The sequence below is a fragment of the Lucilia sericata genome, unplaced genomic scaffold (genome assembly GCF_015586225.1).
Source record: "Lucilia sericata isolate MDLA Ls3-8-SP2 unplaced genomic scaffold, ASM1558622v1 Contig000109F_arrow, whole genome shotgun sequence".
Lineage (NCBI taxonomy): Eukaryota > Metazoa > Arthropoda > Insecta > Diptera > Calliphoridae > Lucilia > Lucilia sericata.
Genome location: NW_023994141.1, coordinates 66,457 through 82,848, shown reverse-complemented (window position 1 = coordinate 82,848; position 16,392 = coordinate 66,457). Strand labels below are relative to the sequence as shown.

At 28.7% G+C, this 16,392-nt stretch overlaps 1 protein-coding gene across 1 annotated transcript in view; it reads right to left on the bottom strand.

The window, feature by feature from the left end:
• LOC119600268 (calcium-activated potassium channel slowpoke) overlaps positions 1 to 16,392 on the bottom strand; it is a gene marked incomplete at its 5' end in the record, with an annotated part of 94,875 nt that overhangs the window by 23,085 nt on the left and 55,398 nt on the right. Inside the window, one exon of the mRNA XM_037950389.1 lies at positions 8,875 to 8,946. Within this exon, the coding sequence (XP_037806317.1) occupies positions 8,875 to 8,946 (72 nt within the window). The remainder of the gene's footprint in view (positions 1 to 8,874; positions 8,947 to 16,392) is intronic.

Here is a 16,392-nt window from a genome sequence, read left to right as displayed (position 1 = left end):
CTAAAAATCAAATTTAAATTATTTAAAATTCAAAACAAAGAGCAACAACTAATAAATTAAACTAAAAAGAAAAACTTATGTTTTTTATATAAATTTAACACTCTATGAATGTAATGATTTATCTTTTTTTTATTTAAATTATAAATTTGAAAATGTTATAAAAAATTCTAATTACGTTTGTTTGAGAAAACACTTTGAAAATAAAAAATCAACTAAAAAAAGTTATAAATATATGAGAAGACAATTATAAAGAGACAAAAAGAATAGAATTGAATAAAAATCAGCACACGTGACTTACTTGTCTGGTAGTAATCTTCATCTTCTATATATTTTTCATTGATTCATTCATTCATTACAACAGCAGTTTATTTAGAGTTTGATTTAGTTTTTTTTTTTTTTTTTGGTAATGGAGATGATTTTTTTATATAGATTTTTTTTGATTTCATATATTTTGTAGAGAAGGAGTTTACAGAGATAATTTTATGTGATGTGTAGTTTACGTGACGTTACGTTTTTTTTGTTTTATTTTATTTTTACAAAATACAATTTAAGAAAAGAATATATAACTTTAGTAATCATAGTTTTTGGTAAATGAACACAATATTTATGAAATAATTTGAAAAGAAAATTAAATAATAATAATAATAAATTGGTATGTAAGTTGGCGTTAATGTTTGGGAATTAAAAGGAAATTTTTAGGTAAATTGCTTAAATGTTTTTTGGAGCTGAAATTGTATTTTAGATTGTGTGTTGTAGTATTTGGAATTCCATTAATGTAAATTAGTTTAACATTATTCAAAAGTTACATATTAAAAAATAGATCCCTTTACCTTCAATTATAAAACATTTTAAGAAATTTATGCAACAGGTTCGAGTGCGAAAAATGTAAGGATGGTCACAACCTTAATTCTAATCTTGCCCAGTGGAGAGAGAAAAAATATCTCTCTGAGGAGATCTGTCAGAGAAAAAGTTTTTTAGTATAGTCTAGTCATAGTCTAGTCATGGTCTAGTCATAGTCTAGTCATAGTCTAGTCATAGTCTAGTCATAGTCTAGTCATAGTCATAGTCTAGTCATAGTCTAGTCATAGTCTAGTCATAGTCTAGTCATAGTCTAGTCATAGTCTAGTCATAGTCTAGTCATAGTCTAGTCATAGTCTAGTCATAGTCTAGTCATAGTCTAGTCATAGTCTAGTCATAGTCTAGTCATAGTCTAGTCATAGTCTAGTCATAGTCTAGTCATAGTCTAGTCATAGTCTAGTCATAGTCTAGTCATAGTCTAGTCATAGTCTAGTCATAGTCTAGTCATAGTCTAGTCATAGTCTAGTCATAGTCTAGTCATAGTCTAGTCATAGTCTAGTCATAGTCTAGTCATAGTCTAGTCATAGTCTAGTCATAGTCTAGTCATAGTCTAGTCATAGTCTAGTCATAGTCTAGTCATAGTCTAGTCATAGTCTAGTCATAGTCTAGTCATAGTCTAGTCATAGTCTAGTCATAGTCTAGTCATAGTCTAGTCATAGTCTAGTCATAGTCTAGTCATAGTCTAGTCATAGTCTAGTCATAGTCTAGTCATAGTCTAGTCATAGTCTAGTCATAGTCTAGTCATAGTCTAGTTATAGTCTAGTCATAGTCTAGTTATAGTCTAGTCATAGTCTAGTCATAGTCTAGTCATAGTCTAGTCATAGTCTAGTCATAGTCTAGTCATAGTCTAGTCATAGTCTAGTCATAGTCTAGTCATAGTCTAGTCATAGTCTAGTCTATAGTCTAGTCTATAGTCTAGTCTATAGTCTAGTCTATAGTCTAGTCTATAGTCTAGTCTATAGTCTAGTCTATAGTCTAGTCTATAGTCTAGTCTAGTCTAGTCTATAGTCTAGTCTATAGTCTAGTCTATAGTCTAGTCTATAGTCTAGTCTATAGTCTAGTCTATAGTCTAGTCTATAGTCTATTCTATAGTCTAGTCTATAGTCTAGTCTATTGTCTATCTATTGTCTAGTCTATTGTCTAGTCTATAGTCAAGTCTATAGTCTAGTCTATAGTCAAGTCTATAGTCTAGTAAATTGTCTAGTCTATTGTCTAGTCTATTGTCTAGTCTATTGTCTAGTCAATTGTCTAGTCTGTTGTCTAGTCTATTGTCTAGTCTATTGTCTAGTCTATTGTCTAGTCTATTGTCTAGTCGATTGACTAGTCTATTATCTAGTCTATTGTCTAATCTATTGTCTAGTCTATTGTCTAGTCAAGTGTCTAGTCTAGCGTCTATTCTATTGTCTAGTCTATTGTCTAATCTATTGTCTAGTCTATTGACTAGTCTATTATCTAGTCTATTGTCTATTCTATTGTCTAGTCTATTGTATAGTCCATTTTCTAGTCTATAGTTTGTTTTAATTGTCTAGTCTATGGTCTAGGGTATTGTCTAGTCTATTGTGTGGTCAATTGTCTAGTCTATAGTCTAGTCTATAGTCTAGTATATAGTCTATTCTATAGTCTAGTCTATTGTCTAGTCTATTGTCTAGTCTATTGTCTAGTCTATTGTCTAGTCTATAGTCTAGTCTATAGTCTTGTCTATAGCCTGGTCTATTGTCAAGTCTATTGTCTAGGCTATAGTCTATTCTATTGTCTAGTCTATTGTCTAGTCCATTGTGTAGTCTATAGTCTATTCTATTATCTAGTCTATTGATTGGTCTATTGTCTAGTCTACAGTCTAGTCTATTGTTTAGTCTATTGTCTAGTCTATTGTCTAGTCTATTGTCTAGTCTATTGTCTAGTCTATTGTCTAGTCTATTGTCTAGTCTATTGTCTAGTCTATTGTCTAGTCTATTGTCTAGTCTATTGTCTAGTCTATTGTCTAGTCTATTGTCTAGGCTATAGTCTAGTCTATTGTGTAGTCTATTGTCTAGGCTATTGTCTAGTCCATTGTGTAGTCTATTGTCTAGTCCATTGTGTAGTCTATAGTCTAGTCTATTATCTAGTCTATTGACTGGTATATTGTCTAGTCTATTGTCTAGTCTATGGGCTAGTCTAAGTCTAATCTGTTGTCTAGTCTTTAGTCTAGTTTAATGTCTCCTCCTTTTAATGGTTGCTATTAAAACTTTTGTTTTTGTAAATCCTAACGGATTTAAATTCAACAAAAATACTTTATTTGTGGACCCATTTCGATCACATTATATAAAATTATTAAGGGAATTCCAAGTAAATGTGTTTGTGTAATTATAATGAGTGTGATATTTTTTTTTTCAACTAATACAACTAGAAACGAGTTGTTGAAATCTAAACAGAGTAGAATATGAAAAAATCTCAAACTAATTCGTGTCTTTTTTGAAAAAAACTAAATTTTGAAAAAAAATTTCTAACAATTTGGGGAAATTTCTCGCTGTCCCCTTTTATTAGTTATTATTTAAGGCCAATTTTAAATAATTATTGTTTAAATTAATTAACAATTATTACAATTTGTACATTTATTATTTTATGTACACACAAAAAACATAGACACAATATTGAAACAAATACAAAATTTAAGAACAAAAAAAAAATAAAAAGAAATAATGATTTTTTTTACTATAAGACAAGTAAATTATTAAAAAAAGAAAACATTAAACAGATTTGATGTTGACGATAATTATAAGTATTACGTTTAATTATTTAATATTTAGATACAGATAGATAATTACGAGATTAAAAAAATAAATTATATGTATAAAGAAATGTTAAAACAATGTTGATTGAATAGAAAATTAAATGTTTTTTTTTTTTTTTTTTATTTGAATTTAAAAATATATAAAGACTACAACAGTACACATCAAAAATAGTTTTAAATTTGTTTAATTTTTTTTTTAATTTAATAGACGAGATATTTAATAATAGACATGATTTTAATAAACAGAGAATCGTAAGGATTTGATATTGATAATTTGTTTTTGTGGTAGTGAGGATATCATTAAAAAATAAAAATATAATATTTTTAATAATTTAATTGACACAATTAATTTAATTAAAGAATTTAATTGTGACAATTAAATTATTGCTTTAGTGTTTGAAATGAGTTGCTGTTGGGGGTGTTTATGACTTGGAGGTAGTTAGAGAAAGAGAGAGTATTGTGTTTGTGATTATGTCACTGTTGTTAAGTTAAGAGAAACAGATAGAGTTATAGATAATGTTAGTGTAGGCTTTTAGGCGTGTGTTGTTGTTTGTGGTTTGATTGATAGTTGACAAAAAAAATATGTAATTTCTTTTCGATTAAACAATTTTTTTTAATGAATTTTGTATTTGGAATTTATACGTACTTGCACGTCCTACCATTTGTACGGCTCGGACGCCTTTCCTGAATGTGGCCACTGTAGTTGATTGAGTTGTAGTAGTAGTAGTAGTAGGTTGGTAGGTGGTAGTAGGGGTCATTAAATAAAATAAATGTTATAGAGGATTTGTGTGAATAGGTAAATGAGTAAATTCATTAACATGATTTGTTGTTTTCTTTCTTATTATATTTCTTTAATAGAAAAACAAATAAATTTATAAAATGTTTTTGAAATATGTGAAATGAATAAATATAAATTAATTATAAACAACATAAATGAAACATTTAAAATATTAAACATAAACTCAGTTAAACAAAAACTAAAAAAAAAATTAAAACACAATTTACGTTATATGAACCTAAATTTGTTTTGTCTAAGCCTAGTTTAAACAATTTATAACTTAAGATTTGTTGGGTTTTTTACTAAATATTTTAAAAACACAAATTTTTTATTTATAAAATTATATTTTTTTTTTTTTTGGTGGTTTAGTTGGCTGGCGTTTTCTGTCGTGTTTCTTTAAATGTTTGGTTTTTATATGATAACATTGGGTCGAAATATTGGAACCTAGTTAAAAAAAAAAAATATGCTTATACATATATTGAATTATAGTTTTTATATTCTCCACCTTTGTTATGCTTTTAAGTCAGATTTGATTGTTTAAACCCGAGTCCGTACACCATCGTCTGATATAATATTCTTTTAAAAGAGATTTTTGAACTTACGTAGCTACACAGAGGGAAAAGGAAATATACACGACTGGTACCAAATTGAAATCAAAGAGTTTATAATTTTTCAATAACATCCGTTGTCAGAGTATATACACACATACGTACGACAACACTATGTAATGTTGACATCGCAAGGTTGGCAACATTGCAACAATTCGTTATCGAAATCTAAATTTTATACACATCCGTTGTCTAAATGTTAACAAACGTGGTAAGCTCACTATTGGCAACGGATTGTTTGTCAATAGTGAGCTTACCACGTTTGTTAATATTAAGACAACGGATGTGTTTAAAATTTAGATTGCGACAATGAATTGTTGCAATATAGTGAACAATACATAGTGTTGTCGTACGTATGTATATACTTTGACAACGGATGGTATTGAAAAATTATAAACAGTTTGGTGTCAATTTGTATATTTCATTTTCCCTCTGTGTACACCAACGAAATATGTTACATTGATTTACAGATTTATATTGAATAGAGTTTCGTAATGAAAGGACTACAGGTACATAGCACAGTGGGGCAGAATCGAAATTTTTTGGAAATAAATCTGGCATTTCTAAACGGCTGATCCGATTGGTATAAAATTTGGCGTGAGCGTAGCCAAGGAGTATTCGAGTTTAAGTTTTGAAGATGAACCCCGCAGATGCTGTGGCGGCACAAAGTAGGGTACCTACGACATGTAAAATTTTTAAACTCGTGCCATTTTTTTGTTTTTCATCCAAATACAATTATATTTTCTGGAAGCGCTCGACGAGATCTTGAAAAAAACATGCTTGGACATACTACTTATCTATTATAATATCCGAGTTATAGGCATTTAAAAATTTAGTGATACAAAATTTACCATACCTTGGTCCGCCTTTTTTTGAATACCGGGCGTAATTTTGGACCAAATGGACTCAATTTTTTCTTGTTAGTTAGACAACAAAATTTCCAATAATATACAAAGAATTTCAGATCAATATCATTTACAGATCCAAAAATATACTTTTTTTAATTTAAAAATTCAAAAAATTTTAGATTTTTGCCGTTTTTTTGCCAAAAATGTGTCTTAACTCTTTTATTAATAAAATAAAATTTTCTTTAAGAACATATAACAATTTTATAGTTTTCTAAAAGGTATCTTTACGCAGAACGCTTTGGCGTAAAAAACTTGTCCTATTTTTTTAAAATGTTGCCACTGCGTCCTTTCGTATATGACCTTTTTTTTATCAAAACTTCAACTTTGGGCGACATGTTCTAAAATCCCAAAGCTGGGATCAGAAAACTGAAAGCAGTTTTGGAAACCTCAATATGTTTTCTATTTACTTCAAAAGTATTTTCCCAATCCTGAAAGAAATGTGGACCCTATGGGCAAAAAAGTAAAAAATCCCTTTTTGGGATTTTCATTCCTATTTTTGGGAATTGCGGGATGCCCTTTGACCTTTTCGATTTTTTGCATTTTCTTATTTGAAATGACAAATTTAACAAGCGTTGAAAATTTCATTGAGTTTTGTTCATAAATAAAGATTTTGTCATATATTACATATTTGTTTAATTTCTAAAACTATGATTTATATCAAAATTTTAATAGGGTCTCAGATAGCTGCAACAATTTAGTCCATATTTATCCCTTAATATCTTTTTTTAGTTAGATATGGAAATTCTCGATTCTTTACAAAAATTTTCAAGCCAATATCTCAATTACATTCAAAAATATGTTCATTTAAACCTGTATCCTTTAATTTCATATTTTTCATATTTTAGTATTAAGTATGACAGAACATACATTTGGTGTTGAATAAAATATTTGGACAATTTTTAAAAATTATTTAGTTAATTATTTTATTAAAGACTATAACATTGTATATACAATAAAAAAATTATAATTTTATTATGAGCCACGCACAACAACACCTAAATCACCCCACACAAACCACGCCAAATTTTATACCGATCGGATCAGCCGTTTAGAAATGCCAGATTTATTTCCAAAAAATTTCGATTCTGCCCCACTGTGCATAGCAATACTCCCAATGTTTCCAATTAAACAACAGTAAAGTTATACAACGATTCTGCTGGGTTATATCGATTAGACCTCTTTAACTATTACCTCTTTACATTCCAATACCAAAACCCAACTAACTGTAGAAACCAAGAGAAAAACTGACACATTTAAAGTTGAATTGGATTATAAGGACACTATCACCACTACCCGATTTGGATCTTTTGTGAGAAATAAATTTTATCCCTTTATGGGCTCATATTCATGCTTAGTTTGTTGTCAAGGTCCTCGATTTTTGAAAGATACATATATCTTATGTAAACAACTTGTTTCTTGTTGTCTGACACAACTGAAATCGTTAGATTAACGGGTCCATGCGGACCGACCGGACTATTACCAAATAACGTTCACTTTATTGTCAAATTTCTCATGATTTTTTAGAAAAGATAACTTATGCGGATGACAACTGAAATCATGATTAGGATATTCGGCGCGGATTTGAGGCCCTAACAAAACGACCGGACTATTCTGAATTAGTGCTTAGTTCCTTGAGAAGATCCTCATGATTTTATAGACTATGTTCTGAAAGTGTATCGATTTCATTGTCAGGAGCTGATATCAGAATTCCCAGATGAAATAACAGATCTCCTACGGAATCCGTGGAGAAGATTTAGTGGGAATACCAGCTGTAAAGGACCAACCTTCAGAAAATATGCTGAAGTTAATAATTTTCCCGAACAATACCATTATTATATCCAGACTTATAAGCTTTAGAGAGCTTTACGGAAAATTATATATATCGGATAGTGGAACAAATATCGAACGATACTCATACAATTCAGTAAAGAGATTACTTTATACATAAGTAGAACTTGTTTATGACGAACTTCATTCTTAGTATTATTTTTAAATCTATTATGAATCCACTTTCCGAAAAAGATCATATATGGTCCTAGATCCACTATATTTCATAGTATAATATCTTGGAACTAGCATGTACTTATCTTTTTCACCATTATAAATTTATCAGTATTTAAGTACAATTACTATGGGACATTTAGGCCGATTTCAATCAAAATATTTTTTTTGGATAAATGGTCCTACGAACAAGTGAAGAGACATCAATAAATCGCCTCTGAAAGTGATTCGGTTGCCGAACTATAACTTTGAACTGTAATGATTACAAAGTAAGATGAATCGGGAAATAGTGGAGAGATACGAGATTAATTAATCGCCTTTAAAACGTCCTTCTAAAACTTGGTTTAAACGATTTGATTAAAATTTGTAGTGCATACTTTTAGGCGTCTAAAAAAACGAAACTTCTAGAATAAACTTAGGCGTCTAAATACTAAACAATTTGCATAATACAGTGGAGGATATAATTTATTCGTCTCGGCCGAATATTTACCTTCTATCTGTGTTGTTCTCTTATAAGGTGTAGCATTTTATATTGTTGTCATATACCGAGGAAGAGGAGGTACTTTTTTCATTTATATTAAAAATATTTTAAAAATTTATTTATGGCAATAATTTACTTTAATTTAAAATGTTAACTAATTAGCAGTTTTCAAAGTTAGCAGCAACAAAATAAGTTTTATTGAGCAGCATTTGTTAGCATTTAGAATATATAATTTGATAGATATATATTTTGCTTTATTTTCAATAAATATTAATACAATTTGTTGAAGTTTTTTGATTGGGGGAAGATTGGATTATAGAGATAGTTGTTTTTAAGTTTTGATAGATTTTTTGGTTTTTAGCAAATATTTATCATTTAAAATTTTTGGTTTTTTTTCAATTAATTTTTTAATTTATATATGTTTGTATGCATTAATAGGTTTTATAACAAATTGTATTTAATAATCGTACCCTCCATTTGGTTAATGACTGAGGATATGCCTTGATTCACCATTCCGGTCTGCATCATAATCATGCCCACATCTGCAAAATTTTTTATGAACATTTTCAAAACTGGTGCTGATTTTAAAAAGTTAAGTTATTAAGGGGGAATTCTTGTTAGATTTTCTTGCTTATATTAACAATACCAAATGTCAGTTACAATTTAAATTTTATAAATTTTTTTATAGCTATCAAACATAGAGGACTGTAGGGGGTTAAGAACCTTTCTTACTCCTAAATCCTCTTGTTTTTATAACTTCTTATTGTTGGTATATTTATTTTACTAATTAAATTAGTAGTGAAGCCATTGTCACAGGCATACACATACACACACATCTTCAGAATCATATAAAAATTCATAAGGCTTTGCTTTGGCGTTTTATTTTGTTTTTGAACTTAATTCAGAAATTTTAGTAACAAACTTTGACTAACTACTCTAGTAGAAGTTAAATTATATTAATTAAATATAATAAATTTATATATATAAGTAGGTATGTATGTATGTCATATGATTATTAAGACTACATTGGAAATCGTCGAAATGATTTATTATTTACACAATGTTTTTCATATTTTTCTTTTGTGATTTGAAGTGGTTGATGAAAGGGAAATTAAATATATCTGTTATCACTTTGACATATTTACATTATTATTTACACTTGCAAATGTGTGTGTTTGTTATTATTTATTTTGTCGATTATTTATTATTAATGATATGTTTAGGATTTTTTATAAATAAATTGTAATACCTGCTTAAACATTTAATTAAAAATTATAATATTTTTTCTCTCTACTTTAAGAACTCAAAAAATCTATAAATATTATAAATGTTTTATCTTAATGTCTACACATACATAGAAATATTAATAATAATTAGTTTTTATATACACACAGGGAAATGGAAATTCAAATCAAGTTTAGTTTTTTTTTTTAATTGGTGTTATTCAGAAAAGAACTTTTATCTGAAACCCTATAGTCCAGATCTTGAAGCGTCCGATTTCAAAGTACCTATTTGGATCAATCGATAGGATATCCGAAAATAATTTGATTCGTTCATGGTGTCATATATTTGGGAAGGAATTGATACAGTGACGGAAAAAATAATCGAAACGGTTATATCTATCGCCAGAAAAATTAATATGGACTAGACTGTCGACTAGACTATAGACTAGACTAGAGACTAGACTAGAGACTAGACTAGAGACTAGACTATAGACTAGACTATAGACTAGATATAGACTAGACTATAGACTAGACTATAGACTAGACTATAGACTAGACTATAGACTAACTAGACTATAGACTAGACTATAGACTAGACTACTAGACTATAGACTAGACTATAGAATAGACTATAGACTAGGACTAAGACTAGACTATAGACTAGACTATAGACTAGACTATAGACTAGACTATAGACTAGACTATAGAATAGACTATAGACTAGACTATAGACTAGACTATAGACTAGACTATAGACTAGACTATAGAATAGACTATAGACTAGACTATAGACTAGACTATAGACTAGACTGTAGACTAGACTATAGACTAGACTATAGACTAGACTATAGACTAGACTATACACTAGACTATAGACTAGACTGTAGACTAGACTGTAGACTAGACTATAGACTAGACTATAGACTAGACTATAGACTAGACTATAGACTAGACTATAGACTAGAATATAGACTAGACTATAGACTAGACTATAGACTAGACTATAGACTAGACTAAAGACTAGACTATAGACTAGACTAAAGACTAGACTATAGACTAGACTATAGACTAGACTATAGACTAGACTATAGACTAGACTATAGAATAGACTATAGACTAGACTATAGACTAGACTATAGACCTATAGACTAGACTATAGACTAGACTATAGACTAGACTATAGACTAGACTATAGACTAGACTATAGACTAGACTAGACTAGACTATAGACTAGACTATAGACTAGACTATAGACTAGACTATAGACTAGACTATAGACTAGACTATAGACTAGACTATAGACTAGACTATAGACTAGACTATAGACTAGACTATAGACTAGACTATAGACTAGACTATAGACTAGACTATAGACTAGACTATAGACTAGACTATAGACTAGACTATAGACTAGACTATAGACTAGACTATAGACTAGACTATAGACTAGACTATAGACTAGACTATAGACTAGACTATAGACTAGACTATAGACTAGACTATAGACTAGACTATAGACTAGACTATAGACTAGACTATAGACTAGACTATAGACTAGGACTATAGACTAGACTATAGACTAGACTATAGACTAGACTATAGACTAGACTATAGACTAGACTATAGACTAGACTATAGACTAGACTATAGACTAGACTAGACTAGACTATAGACTAGACTATAGACTAGACTATAGACTAGACTATAGACTAGACTATAGACTAGACTATAGACTAGACTATAGACTAGACTATAGACAGACTATAGACTAGACTATAGACTAGACTATAGACTAGACTATAGACTAGACTATAGACTAGACTATAGACTAGACTATAGACTAGACTATGACTAGACATAGACTAGACTATAGACTAGACTATAGACTAGACTATAGACTAGACTATAGACTAGACTATAGACTAGACTATAGACTAGACTATAGACTAGACTATAGACTAGACTATAGACTAGACTATAGACTAGACTATAGACTAGACTATAGACTAGACTATAGACTAGACTATAGACTAGACTATAGACTAGACTATAGACTAGACTATAGACTAGACTATAGACTAGACTATAGACTAGACTATAGACTATAGACTAGACTATAGACTAGACTATAGACTAGACTATAGACTAGACTATAGACTAGACTATAGACTAGACTATAGACTAGACTATAGACTAGACTATAGACTAGACTATAGACTAGACTATAGACTAGACTATAGACTAGACTATAGACTAGGACTATAGACTAGACTATAGACTAGACTATAGACTAGACTATAGACTAGACTATAGACTAGACTATAGACTAGACTATAGACTAGACTATAGACTAGACTATAGACTAGACTATAGACTAGACTATAGACTAGACTATAGACTAGACTATAGACTAGACTATAGACTAGACTATAGACTAGACTATAGACTAGACTATAGACTAGAACTATAGACTAGACTATAGACTAGACTATAGACTAGACTATAGACTAGACTATAGACTAGACTATAGACTAGACTATAGACTAGACTATAGACTAGACTATAGACTAATAGACTAGACTATAGACTAGACTATAGACTAGACTATAGACTAGACTATAGACTAGACTATAGACTAGACTATAGACTAGACTATAGACTAGACTATAGACTAGACTATAGACTAGACTATAGACTAGACTAGACTAGACTATAGACTAACTATACTTCATATAAAATCGAAGTTTCGGATTATAAACAAAATACGTTGCATAAAAATAATATTTGCTTCAGAATAACACCAATTTCTTATTTAAATATATTATTTTTCTCTTAATTTGAATTTCTTGTAAATATTTTCAATATTTTTCAAATAATACCTAACTAATAATTTGAGTACTAATTTAAATATACATTTTCTTTAATACCTAAACATTAAACATTTTTTGTTTAAATTAAGTAATGTGATTTGTACTTTATTACAAGTGTGTGTTTATTATAATCAATTGACTTAATTAACTACTAAGGATTTATTTATAACTTTTAAATTCTTTAAAAGTAATTATGTATATTTCCTTTAAAATATATATTTCATAAAAACTGTTATTGATATGATTAAATGTTGGATAATGATGATAATTAAAATTAATTGAATACGTTTTTATTGATTATATTTTGATAAACGAGTATAAGAGTATAAATGTATCTGGTGCAATTAATCGGTTTCCATGCACTCATTTTTTAATACAATTATTTGTTTGTTTTTTTTAATAATTTAATTATGTATTTAACTTCGGAAGACATTGACTGAGAGGAAAAACAGAGAGTGTGAGAGATATAGAGAGAGTTTAATATATATAGTAGTTTAAGTATTTTTTTTTTATATATAACAAAATTATAATAAATTTTGTTTTTATTTTGGTTTGGTGCAAAAGAAAACATAATTTTCAATTTATTGTTATTTTTTTAATAAAAAATAAGTTTATATTTCAATTTGTTGTGTGTAGCTAATTTTTTTCAAATTAATACAGCGTGTGTTTAAAAATTATTCTGATTTTAAAAGGGGAAGTTAAGGTTTAAAGTTTTCATTAAAAAAAATTGAATTTGTTTTTTTTAAAGCAAAAGTTAAAATGGCGAATTAGTTTTGGAGAGAGAAATAGAAAGAGAGACAAACATATTTAAGAAAAATAATTTACAGAAAAAAATGTACAGGCTTCATTACATTTTGCAAGAAAGAAAATTAAAAAAGGAAAAAAAAAATAAAAACAATTGGAGTTAATAAAATGAAGTAGGAAGTAGATTTGAGGGGATTGAAGAAAGTATTTATTGAAAAGTATTGGCGAATTTGGTTATTTCTTGAACTATTTTTTTTTTGTTTAATTAAAGAAAATTTATTTGAAACTTCTATATAATAATACATTTTTTAATCAATTCAAAATTTTCCTAAAAAATCTATATTCTCGTAAAAATCAAATTTTGGACTTGTACCGAATGAAACTGATTTGTTTAGTTAAGTCTATATTCAGGTCTATAGTAGTCTAGTCTATAGTCTAGTCTATAGTCTAGTCTATAGTCTAGTCTATAGTCTAGTCTATAGTCTAGTCTATAGTCTAGTCTATAGTCTAGTCTATAGTCTAGTCTATAGTCTAGTCTATAGTCTAGTCTATAGTCTAGTCTATAGTCTAGTCTATAGTCTAGTCTATAGTCTAGTCTATAGTCTAGTCTATAGTCTAGTCTATATTAGTCTATAGTCTATAGTCTAGTCTATAGTCTAGTCTATAGTCTAGTCTATAGTCTAGTCTATAGTCTAGTCTATAGTCTAGTCTATAGTCTAGTCTATAGTCTAGTCTATAGTCTAGTCTATAGTCTAGTCTATAGTCTAGTCTATAGTCTAGTCTATAGTCTAGTCTATAGTCTAGTCTATAGTCTAGTCTATAGTCTAGTCTATAGTCTAGTCTATAGTCTAGTCTATAGTCTAGTCTATAGTCTAGTCTCTAGTCTAGTCTATAGTCTATAGTCTAGTCTATAGTCTAGTCTATAGTCTAGTCTATAGTCTAGTCTATAGTCTAGTCTATAGTCTAGTCTATAGTCTAGTCTATAGTCTAGTCTATAGTCTAGTCTATAGTCTAGTCTATAGTCTAGTCTATAGTCTAGTCTATAGTCTAGTCTATAGTCTAGTCTATAGTCTAGTCTATAGTCTAGTCTATAGTCTAGTCTATAGTCTAGTCTATAGTCTAGTCTATCAGTCTATAGTCTAGTCTATAGTCTAGTCTATAGTCTAGTCTATAGTCTAGTCTATAGTCTAGTCTATAGTCTAGTCTATAGTCTAGTCTATAGTCTAGTCTATAGTCTAGTCTATAGTCTAGTCTATAGTCTAGTCTATAGTCTAGTCTATAGTCTAGTCTATAGTCTAGTCTATAGTCTAGTCTATAGTCTAGTCTATAGTCTAGTCTATAGTCTAGTCTATAGTCTAGTCTATAGTCTAGTCTATAGTCTAGTCTATAGTCTAGTCTATAGTCTAGTCTATAGTCTAGTCTATAGTCTAGTCTATAGTCTAGTCTATAGTCTAGTCTATAGTCTAGTCTATAGTCTAGTCTATAGTCTAGTCTATAGTCTAGTCTATAGTCTAGTCTATAGTCTAGTCTATAGTCTAGTCTATAGTCTAGTCTATAGTCTAGTCTATAGTCTAGTCTATAGTCTAGTCTATAGTCTAGTCTATAGTCTAGTCTATAGTCTAGTCTATAGTATAGTCTATAGTCTAGTCTATAGTCTAGTCTATAGTCTAGTCTATAGTCTAGTCTATAGTCTAGTCTATAGTCTAGTATAGTATAGTTTATATTCTAGTCTAGTCTAGTCTGTATTCTGATCTATAGTTTAGTCTGTAGTCTAGTCTATTGTCTAGTATATAGTCTAGTCTGTATTCTAGTCTATAGTTTAGTCTATAGTCTTGTCTATAGTCTAGTGTATAGTCTGGTCTATAGTCTGGTCTATAGTCTGGTCTATAGTCTAGTCTATAGTCTAGTCTATAGTCTAGTCTAGAGTCTAGTCTATAGTCTAGTCTATAGTCTAGTCTATAGTGTAGTCTATAGTATAGTCTATAGTCCAGTCTATACTCTAGTCTATAGTCTAGTCTATAGTTTTGTCTATAGTCTAGTTTATAGTCTTGTCTATAGTCTAGTCTATAGTCTAATCTATGGTCTAGTCTGTAATCTAGTCTATAGTCAAGTCTTTAATATAATCTGTAGTCTAGTGTATATTTTATAGTATAGAACTTAATCTAGTCTACAGTCCTGTGTAGTCTTTAGTCTTGTCTAGTCTATAGTCTAGGCTGCAGGCTAGTCTGTTGCCTAGTCTGTAGCCTGGTCTGTAGTCTAATCTATAGTATAGTCTGTAGACTAACGGAAAATTATTGTAGTACTTCAAAACTTAAAATCAAATCTTTTTGTTATTATAAGTTCTTATAGAATTGTTAAATTAAATTATTTAGTTTTAAAACCTATTTATTCGAACAGTTTTCAATACATTTTCTTCATTTGGTCATAGACTTTTTAACTAAAAAATTACAAAATAAAGTTAAACAATTAACAACGCTCAAACTTATTTACAGAACTTCCAACACTCTATTTAAGATGTCGTATGTTTTTAGTAATCAGTTGGAAGTTTATTTAAATTAAGTTAAAAATAATTGTTTTTAAATAAAAAAGAAAACTAAATGAAAACAATTTTTCGTAAGTAGGTAAACATGTTAATTTACAAAATTTGGAAATTTATTAAAAATTTAAAAAAGGTTTACAAAGGGCAGAAAAGGGGGACCATTAAAAGAACAAAACTAAACTCAAAGCAATATAAAGGAGTTTTAAAATAACCAACAAAAATTATTAAAAGAAAATTTAAAATAAAACCACATACACACAAACAAAATGATATTTTGTTCTTTTTTTAATATAAAAGCACTGGAGGTGCAATAATAAGAATATTAGTTAGAATAATTATAATTGGAAAAAATTAAATATATTATTAATATATTGAAAAAATAATTATGTAAATAAAAAACTGAAAATATTTTTTTATATATTGAAATGGTTTAAACACATTTTCAAGTAGAGTTGTTTAGAGAGGGGGTGGTAGTGGTGGGTAAAACATATACAATTTTTTTTAAAAAGGGTTACAAAAATAAATTAAACATTTAATTTTGTTAAAAACAGGTTAGTAGTTGTTTAAATTAGATTTAAATTGTTTTGTTTATTTAACAAACAAAAAATATGA